The sequence below is a fragment of the Onychostoma macrolepis genome, chromosome 14 (assembly GCF_012432095.1).
Source record: "Onychostoma macrolepis isolate SWU-2019 chromosome 14, ASM1243209v1, whole genome shotgun sequence".
Classification (NCBI taxonomy): Eukaryota; Metazoa; Chordata; class Actinopteri; order Cypriniformes; family Cyprinidae; genus Onychostoma; species Onychostoma macrolepis.
In genome coordinates, this window is record NC_081168.1 from 21865578 (window position 1) to 21884183 (window position 18606).

General features: G+C 36.6%; 3 protein-coding genes across 7 annotated transcripts in view; 2 read left to right on the forward strand and 1 right to left on the reverse strand.

Annotated features, from left to right (window-relative positions):
* snx25 (sorting nexin 25) overlaps window positions 1–2555 on the forward strand; it is a 62743-nt gene extending 60188 nt beyond the window's left edge. The window contains exons 18-19 of the mRNA XM_058797946.1: window positions 850–950; window positions 1875–2555. Of these exons, the coding sequence (XP_058653929.1) occupies window positions 850–950; window positions 1875–1940 (167 nt within the window). The 3' untranslated portion in view covers window positions 1941–2555. The remainder of the gene's footprint in view (window positions 1–849; window positions 951–1874) is intronic.
* Window positions 2556–2911: 356 nt separating this feature from the next.
* On the reverse strand, window positions 2912–12535 carry lrp2bp (LRP2 binding protein). Of its 2 annotated transcripts, none has more exons than XM_058797947.1 (8): window positions 12208–12535; window positions 11724–11830; window positions 11462–11575; window positions 10840–10982; window positions 10644–10749; window positions 8440–8663; window positions 3691–3874; window positions 2912–3518 (listed from the first exon to the last, which is right to left on the reverse strand). In XM_058797947.1, the coding sequence occupies exons 1-8, from the start codon at window positions 12311–12313 to the stop codon at window positions 3453–3455; spliced, it is 1050 nt and encodes a 349-aa protein (XP_058653930.1). In that variant the 5' UTR covers window positions 12314–12535; the 3' UTR covers window positions 2912–3452. The 2 variants fall into 2 exon arrangements, with proteins under 2 accessions (XP_058653930.1, XP_058653931.1); XM_058797948.1 differs by having other exon boundaries at window positions 2918–3518; window positions 3691–3856; window positions 12208–12528.
* A 359-nt stretch (window positions 12536–12894) lies between these two features.
* pigg (phosphatidylinositol glycan anchor biosynthesis class G) overlaps window positions 12895–18606 on the forward strand; it is a 132431-nt gene continuing 126719 nt past the window's right edge. For all 4 annotated transcript variants that reach the window (XM_058797782.1, XM_058797783.1, XM_058797784.1 and 1 more), the window contains exons 1-2: window positions 12895–13255; window positions 14422–14627. In XM_058797782.1, coding sequence (XP_058653765.1) covers window positions 13102–13255; window positions 14422–14627 — 360 coding nt within the window. In that variant the 5' untranslated portion in view covers window positions 12895–13101. The remainder of the gene's footprint in view (window positions 13256–14421; window positions 14628–18606) is intronic.

Consider the following 18606-nt stretch of genomic DNA (forward strand, 5'->3'; position numbering starts at 1 on the left):
CTTTATGCTTTTGTCTTTTTATTTTTTTATATTTCTATTTAGCTTTATTTTTATTTTAGTTTTAGTAATTTTAGCACTTCAGCTTATTTAATTTCAGTTAGTAGCCAAGGCATTTTCCAATTTTTAATTATTTTTATTTATTTATTTATTATTTAATTTTTCAAGGTTTTTTATTTTTATTTTAAGGTTTTATTTGATTGATTTTATGTTTTGTTTCAGAAGTTAGACATAACTTAGACATTAAATAAAAATAAACATTTAGCAGTTACTAACGTCATCTAAACAAGCCTCTACCATTTCAGTTGTTTGTAACAGAAGTCTTTTTTTCCCCCCCAAATTGGAACCTTGTAATTAGGTTAATTCCTGTCACATTATTATAATTATTATTATAATTTTTTTTTTTTTTTACATCTATTGTGATTAGAAACAATAGGTGTGAAAAAGCAGTACTACCTAGCTGACCATTTGTAAATATAATTTTTGTAAATATATTGTTGAAACCTCGTTTTAAAATGCAAATGAATACAAAAACTAATCCTGTGCTAATTCAGTCACCCTGGAAAAAGGTTTTATTTTGTGCTAAAGTGCGACGCTGTTAATGCAAAAGGCTTCATTGCTGTGCGTTTTAATTAGAGCGGGACTCTTAAAACACACTCCAGCGAGAGCAATTACACCTGCCTGAGCTCAGAGCGCTTGACAGTACCGCTTCACTCTCCAGCTCTCACAGGCCCACATTACAGAGACTCACCACAATCAATACTGCTTTTTAATGAGGAATTCAATCTTTCGTTGGAAAGCTGGACAGCAGAGACTGTAATGAGAGCAAAAATGCTGTTTTTTGGTGTTTAGATGCACTTCAGAATCTCGTGGGGCAGCAGAACGCGAGATACGGGATCATCAGGATCTTTAATGCTCTTCAGGAGACCAGTGCCAACAGACATCTTCTCTACGTAAGTCACCCAGCGGTCTGTGACTGACCGTTAACCCTGCTCCAGTTTATTTATCTCTCAGGCGTTCTCGTTTCTGCTTTCTGTTTAAATACTCTCATGACACGACAGATTTACATCTGTCACAGGGAAAGTGGTAGTAATGAACCTGAATGGAGTGTCACTCAAGCTGTTCATTTGAAGACAAGATGAAGATTAGATTTACTTTACAAATAAATGTCGCTGTTTCTGTTGCTAATTCATCAGCACATATTATTTGGAGTTATTAAGTGGATCTTATCTTCATTGAATTGCATTGGAAATTTCTTTGCCTCTGAAACGATCTTCCATCCACATTTAATTTCTGCGGAAAATAGAGTTGAACAGTGACTGCATTTTTTTTTCACATTAATTTTATCCAAAATCCCTCCAATAAAGGGTTTTAAGCCATGAACCAAACCAACACTACAAACTTAAAGTATTTGAAAATTGGGAAATAATACAGAAAGGTACTAAATAAAAGACCTCAATTACTTCAGTGCACCTCAATTCCTTTATCCCATGTGGCATTAAAATGTATTATACATCAAATGTATTTAAACATATATTATTATATTAATATTTAGCAATATATTTTAGATGTATATTTTACAATAAGTTAATTTTATATTTATTAGTATATAAAATTAAAGGGAAGTTAACTTGTGGAAGCCAGCTGTTTTATTCTAATTGACTGTAAATATGCTACATTTTTAAGCTACATTTTAAACGAAATAAAATTTTTAATTTTGTTTTAAAATATGAAGCTTTAACATGGAGGCCTAATATTGTTTTGATCCAGTTTTCCAGGTTCATAGTTTTATTAAGTGATGATACTGTAGCGCCATCTAATGGTGGAATGATGATTATACACTGAGTGTGCATGAAGCTTTCTCTGTTTCTCCTCAGATCTTGTTGGAGATGCTGCTTAAAGAACTCTATCCTGAGCTGAGCGTGGAAGCCGTACAAGCCTGAACATCCTCACATCACATCAGAGGCTCAGGATGTGTTTCTCTAATGTGCTGGATGGCTGTTTTTGGTGTTATTTTTTTGTTCTGTTGTTTTATTTCTGAAACACTTGACTGTAGTGCTGGATCTAGGACGCGTCGTGAATATGTTTGTGTTTTAATCCGTTGATGTGTTTCTCTCTGGTGAGATTGGAGGAACAGACCATATCCACTGCCAGCTGTCATCTTCTGCTTTTCTTTCCCTCTTTTGTTTTCTTCTAGGGGGTTTTGCTGTGTAATGTGAATAACAGTGGAATGAGTGTTACACATCTGTAAAAAGAAGAACCCAGACCTCTGTAAACTCCCTACATATTATTGTGACCATTATGAAAGCTTTTAATCGTGCAATATGTCATGTACAGTTATTGTGAAGGTTCTGTTTGTGATATTATTATTATTATTAATAATGTTATTATTATAGAATTTTATTTTTACCAAAATAGACTAGAGCATTTATAAGCAATAAATTGCAAAAGAAGATTTGCCATGTGTTGTGTCTTTTAATATAATGTGATATTAAATGTGTACATTAAAATGCAATTCATATTTTAAACTTTAAAACAATTTCTTACAGTTTTCAGTTGTTTTCATTTCACAGCTTAAACATTAATACAGTTTCTTAGTTTCAATATTTATTTATTTTACTTCAGTTTGCTTATTTCAGGTAGGTGTAATTATACCTGTAGAAATTTTAAATAAAACATAAAAAGTAATTCATATCATCTTTATTAATCAAAAATATCTAGTTGGTTTAATTATGTCTGTAAAGTTTTCAAAGACAAAAATCTAAAAAAGTATTTCACATCTTTAATATTTCATATCAACTTTATATAGTTTTACAGTTTCAATCACATTGAATTAATTTGTTCTAGTTAGAAATCCCAAGTTAGTGTAATTATATAAAATTTTTAAAGAAAAAACACATTCATTTATTATTTATTGATTCATACTTAAAAATGATCCAGTTTTTGTAAGTATATCTGCAAATATTTCAAAGACAACTTTTATAAAAAAAATTATGAAACTTGTTTTTTCAGTATCACTGACTAAATTTGTGTTTATTTATTCATTCATTGTTCAAAAATATTTGGTATGTGTAATTATACCTGTAAATATTTTAAAAATCCAAAAAAATAGTCATATACAATATGACGTACAGAGAAAAAATATTGTTTATTAAAATGTGGATTTTTAAATAAAACATGTTTGAAAAGTTTTTTGAAAATAATGTGTTTTTTATGTATACTCCCGTATATTTAAGATGTAAGCAAAATGTCTCAAAAATATTCTCTTGGAATATAAAGATGACATTTCTTAGAAGTTGGCACGTGCATTTTCAACTTGATTTTTAAAAGATTTTCCTTTGAATCGTTCTTATATGGCACTTAAATATAACTAAACATTTTAATTAATCAGCATCTCAAAAAACCTGAGTCAGATATATATCCATCAATTTCAGTGATGAGATTAAATGAGTGATTTATATCCTGCCGTGCACCACGTCCATTTGCAGCTCTTTACAGATCTCTGGATCGATCCTGGCAGCCTGATGGAGGAAAAACAAGAAATCAAACTTAGGTACCACTGGACCTTCGAATGTCCCCCACATCTTCTATCATGCAAGTCCCAAACTTTTCCCACCTTGTTTCTCAGTAGCAGTGCATTTTACAGGTCCAACGTTAGAACTGGCATTATAATGGTAAGGTGGTCAACAGTACCTGTGTAAAGTAGCTCTTCACTCTGTCTCTGTTCTTCAGGACGCCTCGGCCCAGCTGTAGGCAGCGTGCGTAGTAAAACATGGCTATAGCGATGCCCTTCCTGATGTACTCCTCCAGACAGTCCGTGTGCCGCGCTATGGCACTGATGTCCTCGTATCCGCTCACTCTGAGAGTCAAAACAAACCTGTTTTTACCGCAGAAAATAGAATGGTGTTCTCTTTCAAACATTCATTCAGTATCTCACTATGGGAATTGCCTCGGGCGTGACTAATCCTGGAAGCACCAATTACACCACGTCTGTCAGTTGACAGACCAATCACGACAGTGATGCGGGAGTCCCGCCTCCCAAATATATATCACGGCATGACGGTCCCTACCTCATTCTCGTTCTCTTACCCGTGAAGATATCTTGAAAGATATATTTTCTGTACCCCTTTCCAGGATTGGCTGCTTAACCGTTCTTAGACGAGCCGTCAAGGTACGACGCCGAACGCGGCTATTTCTGAAAGCAGTGGTTTTTCTCTTCACTCTCTTTTCTAAGCAACACGTTGTGGTGAGCTTAGCGGCTTGATGGCGAGTGTTAGTTCTGCAAGCGAGGGTGAGAAGGGGAAAGATGCCCCGTGCTCTTGTGCTTGTGGAGCTACGATATAAGGCAAGGATTCTCATCCCCTGTGTATGCATGCCTGGGGGTGAGACATGCTCAGGTGGTACTCGCAAACCCCGAGTGCTGTCCGCACTGTTCCCTTTTCCCGTCAAGGGTTCTGGAGAGAAGAGTGCAGGTTATTAGCTATTATTAGCTATTAGTGGCCGCTAATAAAGGTGACCCCTCCTTTTCTCCTTCGACCACGGTGGAGACCAAACAGCCGCATGTGTCATGCAGCTGTGGCGAGTTTATGGATGAAGTCTCCCCCGAGCTTCTTCCTCTTTTCCTGATCCTGGCAGAGGAAAGGGAGTAGAAGGACGAAGGAGGAGGATGATGACGACACGATTCTACCGTCGACTCCCTCCCGGCCGGGAAGCACATTAAGCGAAGGCTCAGCTCAAGTGGAGCTTGACCTGCTCGAAATGTGCAGGATAGCGGCGGCGAAACTTTCTATCGATTGGCCGTCGCAGCAGGCAGACCAGGGTACGGAGAGAGACCTATATGACGGCAAGCTGTCCCTGCATGCGTTTCAGAAATGAAGCGTTTCTGGGACAAACCCTTTTTTTTCCAGGGTTCCTGTGAAAGGGTTCTCCAGATTGGATGTGCACAACATGGAAGAGTTAGGGATGTCAAATCCCCCTCCTGTTGAGCAGTGGCACATCATCTTAACCCTAATCGCAGAGCAGCTTTTTCCTTCTGCCTCAGCTTCACTGCCAGAACGTACTGAGCACCTAACAGCCTCAGTTTTTCAGAAGATTTACCGTTCCTCTGCTCAGGCAGTGAGGGCTCTGAATGCCACCTCTCTCCTCACTGCTTGTCAAGCAGAGCTCATGGAGGAGATGGGGAGACAAATGGATGTTGGGCCACCAAACCCAGCCCTCTGCGTTATTGCAGATCTCAACCTGAGAACCTCCAGAGGTGCAGTCCAGAGCTGTGGCCGCAGCATGGGCTTGGCAGTGGTTGGAGAGCGAGCCCTCTGGCTGGGACTTTCAGGGCTGTCTGACAGAGAGAAAGTCGCTTTCTTGGATGCCCTGGTGGAGCCCAAAAGCCCTTTTCGGCGCATCATTCACTGCTAGGTGCGAGCGGTGTGATCTGAGGAAGCAAGACGGGGTGGCTTTCCAAGATTGCCTCCCCCAAAAACCCATTCCTAAGGGTTCTCCATCGGCAAGCCCTGGTTTTGATGCCCCTCTGAGAAGTGGTCAGTCGGCTTTCAGGAGCCCCAGACCTCCTCAGCAGTCTGATGCACAGCCAAAGGGAAAACCTTCCTTTGCAAATTCTCAATTCAGAGCTGCAATCCCCATCTCCCCCGCTAGATGCCTGCACCATTAGTGGATGAGGGCTGCAGCGGTCCGCTCGCTGTTCACGTGAAGAGTACATCCCTGGGTTCTGTCTACGATAATGCGGGGTTATCGTCTGCAGTTTGCTGTAAAACCACCTGTGTTCAACAGTGTGTTGATGTCAGCCGCAGAAGGGGAGTCAGCTCAGGCTTTAGAGGAAGAAATAGCCTCTTTATTAAAGAAAAGGGCAGTTCGGGTCATTCCCAAGAGAGTGGGAGGTCTCCGTCCCATTCTGGATTTGCAGAAGTTTAAGAATGCTCACATTCAAAATGCTATCACATTTTATTTGCGAGAAAGACTGGTTCACCTCAGTCGATCTGGAAGACGCATATTTCTACATAGACATCTACCCGGCACACAAGAAATTCCTCAGGTTTGCCTATCAGGGCACAGCCTACAAATTTATGACTGTTCCTTTTGGGCTCTCATTGGCCCCACGGACATTTTGGAAATCTATAGAAGCGGCTCTATCACCGCTGAGAACAGCAGGTCTCAGAGTGTCAGCTTATTTGGATGATCTCCTCCTTTGCTCTCCGTCACGGCAGCAAGCGGAGACAGACACGAAGATGCTTGTGTCTCATTTGAAGAGCTTAGGTTTCAAGATAAACGAGACAAAAAACTGCCTGGTGCCCACACAGGAAATAGATTATCTAGGCATCAGACTGAACTCAGATCAGTATCAAGCGTTTCTGTCAGAGGAGCGCATCAGGTCAATTCACAGCTGTCTATCCCTTTTTCAAAAACCTTCTGGGGCTAATGGCCTCAACAGTCTCGGTTATTCCTTTGGGACTGTTGCGAATGAGATCGTTTCAGAATTGGACAGCGGCACAACACTTATGTCCAAAACGCCACCTCATCCGCAAAGTGATGGTGTCAGCACTTTGCATGCGTGCTCTTCGTTACTGGAGAAACCGCTTGTTCCTCGAATCCGGGACTCCGTTGGGGGTAGTTTCCATGAGGAAGGTGGTAACAACGGACGCGTCACTCTCAGGTTGGGGTGCAGTGTGCGAGGGCAGAATAGCGAAAGGGAAATGGCACGTCTCGCTGAAAAGCACGCACATAAATTACCTGGAACTGTTAACAGTACCATTGAAACATTTTGTGCAGTTTCTGTGGAACCACCACGTTCTGATCAGATCAGACAACACAACACAACCACAGTGGCATATATAAATCGCCAAGGGGGCACACGCTCTCCTCGGCTTCACAATCTGGCATAGAAACTGATTGTGTCGGGCAGGAAACATTTCATTCATTACGGGCAACGCACGTCCCAGGAATAATGAATGCGGGGGCGGATCTCCCGTCCAGAGGGAATCCTCGGAGAATGGGCACTCCACCCTCAGGTAGTGGGTAAGTTGTGGAAGAGATTCGGCTGCGCGGCCATAGATCTCTTCGCATCGCACAAAAACAGTCACTGCCCTCTATTCTTCTCGCTAGCGAGAGATGGTGCGCCTATGGCTGTGGATGCCCTAGCGCACCCATGGCCAAACATACTGCTTTAGGCGCTCCCTCCGCTAAGTCTGATCATACCAACTCTAAGGGTAAGAGAGTGCGGCCACTCTGTTATACTGATTGCCCCGAACTAGCCGGCGAAATTGTGGCTGGCGGAGATATTTCACCCTGCCCCGGACAAAGCTGCTCTTTGGGCTTTGCCCGTGAGAGGTTAAACTTAAATGCTACTGGGTTGCCTCCGAGGGTGATCGAAACAATTCAGAATGCGAGGGCTGTCACAACGCATTCTGCTTACGATAGGAAATGGAATATTTTCGAGCAAAGGTGCGCGCATAAGCGCACTGTCCCTTTTCTCTGTTCGGTCGCAGATGTGTTGTTTTCTGCAAGAACTTCTGAATAAAGGTAGAGCTTTTTCTACTGTTAAGGTGTATCTCGCGGTGATTTCTGCATGTCATGTGGGGATTGACAAAAATACTATGGGTCGACACTTGCTTGTATGCAGGATTATGAGAGGTACACGGCGTTTGAACAGGGTGCACCTCGTGAACCTTTTGAACCTATAGACAGCAGCAATCTGAAGCTTCTTTCACTAAAGACCGCATTATTACTGGCTCTTTCAATCAGTTTGTGCCCTGTCCGTGCGTTGCGTTGCTATGTAACAGAACGAAAGCTTCTTGAGGCTTAGGCTCATAGTACCTGAGGGTTGGCCACCTCGTGGGTGTTGTTTAAGGGCATTTCAATTCAAGATATTTGTGCAGCGGCGAGCTGGGCTTCGCCACACACTTTGTCAGATTTTACAGGCTGGATGTTACAGAGCCGTCGTTGGCTCATTCCGTCCTAAGTGTGTAAAAAAAAACCAACACGTACAGATGTTTTTGTTTTTCATATGTCTCCATTATAGTCTGTGAATAGTGGGGGGCTTGCATTCTCATGTTATCACACATAGTGGGTTATAACAGCATGGGTCTTAATCCTCCAGAGGGGCTTAGGCTCATAGTACCTGAGGGTTGGCCACCTCGTGGGTGTTGTTTAAGGGCATTTCAATTCAAGATATTTGTGCAGCGGCGAGCTGGGCTTCGCCACACTGAGAATGAGGTAGGGACCGTCATGCAGTGATATATATTGGGGAGGCAGGCCTCCCGCATCACTGTCGTGATTGGTCTACCAACTGACAGACGTGGTGTAATTGGTGCATCCAGGATTGGTCACGCCCGAGGCGATTCCCACAGTGAGATACCTCACTCATGTTATCAGAGAATCAGGGTTACGTGAGTAACCTAAAGTTCTTTATGGTTTCTGCAGGATGCGCTGTACCTCTCTCCCAGGGCGGCTGCTCTGGAGTAGAGCTTCCTGTGGTAATAGCAGGCCGTCAGGTGACCCTGAGCGTAAACGTTTCCTCTCTCTGCCGCCTCCTTCAGGCAGAACAGGGCAGCGTCGGGGTCCTTCTGCACGCCATGACCGTACAGATACATGACGCCCAGAGCGCCCTGAGACTCCAGACTGCCGTTACCACACGCCTCTGAGTGCCACGAGAACGCCTGCGGAACATCAACACACACGATCAGAATGACTGAAGACATTTAACACCAGTGCTTAGATCTCGGTTTCTCCGAATGATGATGATGATGATGATGATGATTTAAATGGATAGTTGAATTAAAAAGGAAATTCTGTCATCATTTACTTACCCTCAAGTTGTTCTAAACCTGTATGACTTTCTTAGTTTTTTTGAACATAAAAGAAAATTTGAAGAATGTTGGTAACAAAACAGTTGATGGTCCCCATTGACTTCCATGCTCGCTCCATCTATCTATCTATCTATCTATCTGTCTATCTGTCTGTCTGTCTGTCTGTCTATCTATCTATCTATCTATCTATCAAAAAAAAAAGACCTCTAACACTAGCTTTCTCTATTCTTTTTCTACTATATTGATTTGTTTTCTTTTTATCTATTATATAATTAACAAAAAAAAAAAAACCTTGCTTCGTGTATTGCATTAGGCTAACTGACACTTGTTATAGCACTTGCTTATTATTGCTCTTTGTTGATTCTGGTTGCTTCCATTGTCCTCATTTGTAAGTCGCTTTGGATAAAAGCGTCTGCTAAATGACTAAATGTCTATCCATCCATATATCCCATACTATGGAAGTCAATGGGGTCCATCAAGTGTTTGGTTAGTTACACAAAGTCTTCAAAATATATTTTATGTTCAACAGAAGATAGAAACTCATACATGTTTGGAACGACTTGAGAGTGGGAAATGATGTAATTTGGGGTGAACTATCAATTTAAGAAACAAGACATTCAAATGTTTGTTTGTTTTTTTTCTTGAAAGATGCATTAAATGAACAGTAATGGCCAATAGCAGTTGTTTTAAAAGTGCTTTAGAAATAAAGTTTGTATTTGTAATGACAGTATTCATATAAGGATCATGTGACACTAAAGACTGGAGTAATGATGATGAAAATTCAGCTTTGCATCTCAGGAATAAATTACATTTTTAACAATATTAAAAGAGAAAACAGATATTTTAAATTGTAATATTATTTCACAATATTAATGTTTTTACTGTATGTTTGGTCAAATAAATGCAGCCTTGGTGAGAATAAAAGAATAATAACTTCTTTTAAAAACATTTAAAATCTTTCAAACTTTTTAATGGCAGTTTAAATAAAATATTAATGCTTACCAAAGGATTGCTCTATTAAAAATAAATGATAAAAAAAGGAAAGAAAAAAGATGTAGCTGATGCTGTAGTTAGCATCAGATATTTTGGTCTGTGTTATGAATTTTTCCTAATAATGTTGCTTTTGTTAAGTCAACATTACAAGACAGAAAAAAGTAGGAAGAAAAAGTTTATTCACTTAATTTTAAATAGGTTAAATTTATTATAATTTTATTCTAAATATTATATTTATTATAATTCATATGTATTATTAACTTAATTTATTATATATATTTTTTAATATTTAAATGTATTATAAACCATTTGTTTGTGTACAAGTTTAATCAGTGTCATTTTATAGGCCAACTTGGATGGCTGATTCACTATGGGTTCCCTCAGGAATTTGCTATGGGTTTTTATTTGATTTATGAGTATAATAAAGTCTGGTGTTTCTAGGTTAGCCTTATAACTTCATTTTTTTTTTACAACATAAATTATACATAGCCGTACATCAAATGTGAACTCTGAAGCCACTGTGTGCTTTTAAAAATGTTTAAAAATTGCTATATGAGGACTATTGTGGTTCAGATTCATCAAGCAAAAAAACTCCTTATGTGTTTCTAGTTTATCTAGAAGCTTGTTAGCAACTGTTAGAACAAAACATGAAAGTCTCTTCCAGTAATGCTACTGCAACCACAGACCTTATTTCACTCCTGAATCACAAACCGCTATACTGAAAACCCATTAGAATTTCCCAAAGGAACCCAATGCTAATTCTCTTCTACATTCCAGCAGCTCTACAGGTCAGTGCTTCAGCTGATGATACATGATGGTTGTGAGTGATATCAGGACCTTTCTGAGGTCCAGAGTCTCCGGTCTGCAGTAAAACATGCCTAGAGACGACTGCGCTTTCACACAAGCGTGCGGGTTTCCATCATCAGCTGCCAGGAGCCAAAGCCTACCACAGAAATGTTCATCAGATGTGCTTCACATTTTTATGCACAGATTTCTTAACATTATATTTTCATATAATTTTCTTGTTGCTCACCGCTCTGCTTCAGCGCTGGACGCCTCGACACCAAAACCCTCCAGATACGCCTGGCCCAGGTTATACAGCGCTGCGTATTTGATACAGCCCACTTCAGACGAATCCCAGAATGCAACTGTTCTCATGTACTCAAGTGCCTTGCTCTGTTAAAGGGTTTCATAAGAAGAAGAAAAAACAGTACTGCTTTTACAGTGAGATATTGGTAACACTAACATTAACAACACTATTCCTGCATTATTTATTAATCTTAGTAAATGTTAAATTCAACATTTAATACATCTAATACAATTTTAAGATCGTTGTATTTGTTAACATTAATGAATGCACTGTGAACATTTTTTATTAACTTTAAACTTTAACACAGGTTAATAAATCCAGTAAAAGTATATTGCTCATTGTTCAAGTTAGGTAATGCATTAATGTTAACAAATGAGATCTTATTGTAAAGTGTTACTGAGTTATTAATAGCATAATAAAGGAAATCTGAGCTGCTTTTGCAGACATTTTGGAAATTTGTAACATCTGAAAAGCTTAATTCTTTAAATGTTGCATTATATGTTATTAATAATGATCTATTAACTGTATGTGTGAGATATCATAATAATAGCAATATGGTCCTCACGAGGTCTTCTTTGGTTCCAAGGCCATCGTAATATATGACAGCCAGCTGATACAGAGCTCGAGGATCTTCATCTTTAATGCTGTCAAAGATGACCTCTGCTTCTGCGTAGCGGCCCTGCAGAACACCAGATTATTCCTGAGATGTAAAAACTATTATGCCTCAATATACTGTTTGTCAGTAATGCAGTAAGCAAATTCCTACGTGATTCTGTCTTTGCATATTGAAACAGAATAAGAGAGAGAAACTTTAAGGCATCAGTCACCTCCTCGTAGTGTAACTGTCCCAGGAGGAAGGCGGCTTGTGAATCTCCTCTTTCTGCTTTTTCTTTAAGCAGAATCACAGTCTTCTCCACCGACCCACCAGTAGTCTCTGTTAAAAAAAAATTAAATAAAATATTGTATATATGCATATACACACATATATATATATATATATATATATATATATATATATATATATGAAGAGTTTATTTGCAAAAATAGATAACTTCGTTTTTTTAAAACGTTCAAAAATCATGGTTTTTATTTTTATTTTTATGATTTTACCATGTTTTTATTGTGTGTGCTGGGTTTTTTTAAAGTTATTTTTTACTTAATCAAAATAACTCAACTGCAGTTTGATTTAGATTAATTGGAATGCCCAATGGAAAAAAAAAACATGATTTTTGAAAATAGTTAAATATATACATACAAAAAAGAAATGCAATAACATGTTTCTGCTGTTATGGAATGTACATATCTGTTCACCTGATTGCATTGACTCTTCTCTAATATCTTGATAAATCTCGTTTATTTCATTGAGAAGCTTTGAGGTTCTGGTTTTCTCCGTGGAGTTCAGTTCACTGCAGTCCATTTCCGTCGACAAACAGAATCTCTAAATCACTGCTTACAAACACACTTCACTTTTACAGTCAGCAGCACTTTAATAAAAGACATACTGCGTTGCTCATTCCGATGGATTGTGGTTTTCTCTGTCTATAAATTCCCTTACAAATAAAACGCGTTTTTGACAATGTCGAAAAAGAAATAAAGCGCCATTACAACAAATGTTACCATGACAACCACTAATGACCTCACACTTTTACTTTTCATTCCACGGTTATTTAAATTACACAATGTATAACAATAAATTATATAAATATGAAATACTATAAGTTTCGAGAATAAAACCTAATTTGTCTCCCTGTCACCTAATTTGTGAAAAAAATAAATCTTACTTTCATCCGATAAGAGACGTTTTATTTTATATAGTTATTTATTGTATAAATTATAATACAATTTTAGATATTTCATAACTGTACATAGTACGTTTAAATACTATGTAAACGTAAATACAAATATTTTTCATAGAGTTTTGGCTCTGATCACAAAATAAGAGTCCGAGAAACGTTGAAAAAGGTTTCGTGAAACGATCCTTCTGAGTTGCCGTAGTGACCCTCGTGGCACAACACGGAAGTGATAATTTCAAAACACTAATCCGGCAGAATCTTCATTAATCGTGTGGGTTTAGTGTCGTTTCTGTTCAAAATGACGGTTGATTGCGGTCAATGAGACATCAGAAAGCAGGCTGGACAGTTGCCAGTGTTTGTGTTGTCTTATGAGTGTGATAAGTGTAATTGATGACAGTTATTGATCTTCATCATGAAGCTGAGTTCATCAGTATTTGCTTTATTGTGTCTCTTATGTGAGATTGTGTCAATCGCTCTTTTCCTGAGAGGATTCTTCCCTGTTCCTGTCAAATCATCCTTTTCAGACAAGAACAAAGTGACTGATTTTCCTGCAGAGCCACAGACAGGTAACCAACACACGCTCAGAATTATTAAGCATTATGTTGATGGTGATGATTTTATAGTGAGGTATTAAGGCTAAATTATCTAAAGATTATATATATATATATATATATATATATATATATATATATATATATATATATATATATATATATATATATTAGGATTTGTTATTAATGCATTTAATTGATATGTAAAATGATTTAATTATTCATAATTTTCAGATTTTTAAATCCTTATTCTGTAGCTTCATATATACTTTATATTTGTTATTTTATGGTATAATTATATATATAATATTTTGTACATTTGTGCAGTATGTTTTGCTCATTTTGATGTCTGCATCATATTAAATTTAATTCAAAATATGCATGAAATAATGTTTCGTTTTCATTCAGCATAACCAATATATTTATGTAAAAATGAAACCACATTCTTATTCTGACCTGTACTTAAAATATATAAAAGAAAAAGTGACTACAGTAAATTTTATTTTATTTTAGAGCCAGATTAAGAACTTCTTGTAGACAAATGGGTAAAACCTAGTGGTTTGAAGGATAGTGGTAAAGATTTAAAAGTACAATGAATTTGTATTTGGGCTCTTTTAATGCCATCTAATGATGCTTGTTCTAAATATACCTGACAAGATTTTTTTGGTATATGTACTGCTGTTGCACTGAATGACATGATGTGTGTCTTCTGTAAATCCTTGTAAAAATGTAAGTTAGTCATTTATTTTTTGCTCAGAATAAAATCAAATGAAACGGGACACATTGTAATTTAAAGAAAAAAAGTAATGCTGCATCAAACCTTTATTGTTTTTATGCTTGAAAACCACTTTTCGTCTTTGAACCATATAAATATGTAGGCTATATTTTATTGTATACTTTTTGTACTTTTATTTTTGACGTATCCCTAATTTTATGCAAAATAGCTAAATATAACCTATCCCTCAGTCTGTTTTATTCTGTATGTCCAAATCCGAATGGGTTGCCCCCTGGGGATTAAGATTTAGGATTTAATTCCGATGTTTAGGGTGTTTTCAGTTCAGCCTCACTACTAAATCCCCTTTTTTCAACATTTCTAATTCTAATTCTGAAATCAGAAATCATAACATACATCGTGATCATGCATGCAGCAGAGATTTCATGAGTTGGTATGTGTTCTGCAGGAAGTGGTCCTAACGGCAGCAAGGCTCCCGTGCCGTTGTTCAAGCGGGTGGTGATCGTACTCATTGATGCTCTCAGAGAGGACTTTGTGTTCGGCTCTGATGGCCGGAGGTTCATGCCCTACACCAGACATGTGGTGGAGAGAGGCTCTTCTCACAGCTTCATCGCCAAAGCCAGACCGCCCACCGTCACCATGCCTAGAATTAAGGTGAATTACACACAAATCAAATCCTTTCTTAACCTAGTTTGTTTTTGCCTGTGGTTCCTCCTTTACTATGAATCTATGGGATGTTTTTGCCTATTTTCTTGTCAACATATGCTATTATATCACTAATTCTAATTAATTTAAATATTTAATCATATTTATAATACTACTACTACTTACTATACTATATTATGTGTAATTTGATATTTGTTTTTGATAAATATATTGATACAGTATTTACTACAAATTAATTGAATGTATTTTCCACAATTTATGTCTTAAACAACCACAGTGTTGCATGCAAAATTTGTTCAAATTAATTGAATTAAATATTTAATATTATTATTAATAATATGTAATAATAATATTTTATAATATTTAATTTAATATTTATTTTATGCTGCAAATAATTAAATGTATATTCAACTATTTATGTCAAAATAATGGTGTTATTTAAAAACACAACATTGCATGCAAAATTTGTTCAAATTAGTTCTATTAAATATTTAAATGTATTATTATTATTATTAATATTTAATAATAATATTTTCTAAAATTTAAATTGATATTTTATTTTTCTCCTGCAAAATAATTAAATGTGTATTAAACAATTTATGTTAAAATAATGGCGTTATTTTATATAGAGTGAAAACCAACAGTGTTGCATGCAAAATGTGGGACACTGCAAAATATGTACAAGTATTTAATAATATAAATTTAAAAAACTAATTCTGATAAATATTTAATAATAACAATAAACATTTAATAGTAATAATAATTACAGTTATTTTAATAAATTAATTAATTATTGAATTTGATATTAGTTTTTATGCTACTGATTAATGGAATGTATCTTCAACAAATTAAATAAGGTGAAAAATAAAAAAACTGCGTTGCATGCAAAAAACTGGGACACTGCTACATGTAACTAATTCTTTATTTGATTAAATTTATTAATACAATTTAATTTAATAATACTTTTAATTTGTTATTATTATCAAGCCACAGCAGCTTTGTGACTTTTTGAAAGAATTTGTACATTTGGATGAGGATGCTATAGACAGAAATGACTCAACCGTTTGTTGATGGCTTCTGTTGTGCTTATTAACTCATGCTGTAGGTCGATCAGAATCATTGATTCATGTGTGAAATGTTAGAAGTTATCAGTGATATTTGAGTGACCCATACTCGGAATTAGTGCTCTGCATTTATCCCATCCTAAGTGCACGCACACACAGCAGTGAAGCCATTTTTGCTGCGGCGCCCGGGGAGCAGTTGGGGGTTCGGTGCCTTGCTCAGGGGTCTCACCTCAGTCATGGTATTGAGGGTGGAGAGAGCGCTACAATCCTTGCCGGACCTGAGACTCGAACCCGCGACCTTTGGGTTACGAGTCCAACTCTTAACCATTAGGCCACGACTTCCCCTTGTACAGGCGTATAATGACAGAAAGACGGAATCCATAATTCTGCATCTGCTAAGAGCAAATAAATCCTGTAAACAAGTTTCAGGCCTTCCTGCTCAAGTTTTCCAGCATGCATCTCATATGACCTGCATTCTACGAGTTGTGTCCTGACTCAAGTGTCCTGCAGATGGCAGTCCTGCTCTATCGGACTATCTTCTGTCATATCACTGCAGGCCTCTCAGCTGTATACCGGTGTGACATGGCCAACTAACCTAAATAATTACAGTCGTTCCAGAGATCAATCAGTCATTTATTTCTGCTGGTTAACGGGTTTGACCGCTGCAGGAAGGCCTAGAAGAAAGAAAAGCTTTTTAAAGTGAGAAATGTGGATAAATGGTGATTTCACGCTGTTCAAGACATCATGTTTAGATACTGATAGTGTAAATGAGAGACAGTGCTAAGAAGAATATATTAGAAATATTTCTGTCTGAATTGATGCAATCCTGCTTTCTGCTGGCAGTGCTGCTCTGTCTGCTGTTCTCATTTCTTTCTCTAAAGTGGACTACAGAGGGTTTTTACTCTCTCTACCATCCCACCTTTCCACCTCCATTTCTTCAGGCTTTTCAATACTGAGACGGAACAACCCTCTCTGAAATACGGGGGTTTCATAACCCTGTATCACATTACACATACAGCTGTTTGTTTCTTATGGATCTCTTGTGTAATGTTCACTGCAGAAGAGCAGGACACACTTTCCATGAATAGGGTATTTTTCTGCAATAGGTGAGTAAAAGCAAGCACTTAAACATCAAGAAAGACAGAATGAGTCACAGGGCTGCTGTTGGTTTGTAATTATTGATGATATTATATTTTTCATTAATTAAAGACAAATGGTTGCTTAATTTTTTCTTACAATAACTTTGGTAACGGCGTCAGTGGTATTTTAGTATTATTCATATACTATTATATTATTTGTTAATAATAAAGTATTCTTTTTTTATATTTTCAGTTGATTTAAAGTTTATTATAATTGTATGTGCTTTTGTCATTATTATTATAAGTAAATGAAGACCTACAACTTAAGCTTATTCATTAATGTTGGTTGTCATTACTAATGCTTTAAGTAAAAAGTGATAAGTAGATTTAACTAAAAAATTGAGGAAACCCGTTGCCTTAAAATTAAGTAAATAATAATAGTAATAAAAAAAAAGTTAACTGAACTTGACAGTTCACTTAAATTATTATTATTTTTTTTTTAAATGTTCATTTACTTGAAAAAACTGAGGAAACCCATTGCCTTAAAATGATTAAGACAACTTATCACTTTTTACAGTGTAATATTTATATTTTATTCTTTTTCAGCTTTATTTTAATTAACAAAAATGGTATTTAATAGTGTCAACACTACAATTTGCGTAAAAAATGTAGAAAATGGAAAGATTATTTACTTAATATTATAATGTTACTTCTTGAGTGTCAAAATTTTATGGAATATTCCAGAACGGTAACTGTTGCATGTAAATGTTGGATAGTGTCAAATATGACTAATTCTGATATGGCTTAATAATGATAGTAATAATAATAATTTTATAATGTTGAATAATGCATTTAATGTTAATACATGATTACGTGATTTGTATAGTGTTTTGTTTTTACAATGCACATTATTTCAACAGAAATTCAGAAATGCAGTGCATTATAAATGATCAACAAATTTAGATTTTTTTTTTTTAATAGTAGTTTTATGTGTGTATATGTAAACCAGTAAAGTTGGATATAATGCTATATTTAATGTTAGATAACAGTTAACATATCCCCTAGATATCTCTCTAAAGAACGCCGGATTTGTGGCTTTAGTACTTGAAGAATGTCATGGGACTTCATTTTTTACCGCATTTGTGGAAAGTGCCTAGAGGGACTTTATTTAGAAAGCGTGTGTGATCTCCAGAAAGCCTGATGTTTACAGCAACACCTTCATCCTTCATAGAGTCATTTAGTCACCTCTCTGTGTTGGTTGACCTCTTCAAAGAGCACAATTCACTCGGGACTCAAGGTTTGTCTCGCTAACAAGCCCTTTTTCAGTCCCGGTTGCAGCTTGTTGCTCAGAACACTGTCTTGTTCTTCTTTTGTTGTTTTCTATGTTTTGGACTGGTTCATTGATACAGGGGGGGTGTGTAGAGATCAGTCCGTCAGAGATCAGTCCGTTTTTTGGTCTTTGTGGTACTTCTGAACCCTTTTACCTGGATTACAGTTTTACAGCATGATGTTACCATGCGAGTACTGTGATATTGTAAGGTGTAAAGGGTGAAATGCAAAGACACCTTCAAACAGCCTGTGATGAAAGTGCCATGAACCTGTTATATTCAGGGTTGTTGTAGTGAACTAAAACTAAAATCACTAAATATATTGTATATACATATAAATTAAATTAAATAATATTTTTTCATCTAGTTGCCAAGCCAACATTTGTCATATAAATTTATTTTAATTGATTTATATTAAATAATTAAAATGAAAAATTAAATAAAATTAATAAAACTACATAGACATAAAAGACAAATTATTTGTAATAAAAATAAC

Coding starts and splice junctions, on each gene's coding strand:
- lrp2bp (XM_058797947.1), bottom strand. CDS start 12,313: ATGGACTGCAGTGAACTGAACTCCACGGAGAAAACCAGAACCTCAAAG. Junction 11,576..11,723: donor GACAGTTACACTACGAGGAG/GTGACTGATGCC, acceptor GGTGTTCTGCAG/GGCCGCTACGCAGAAGCAGA. Junction 3,875..8,439: donor GCAGCCGCCCTGGGAGAGAG/GTACAGCGCATC, acceptor CGGTAAAAACAG/GTTTGTTTTGACTCTCAGAG.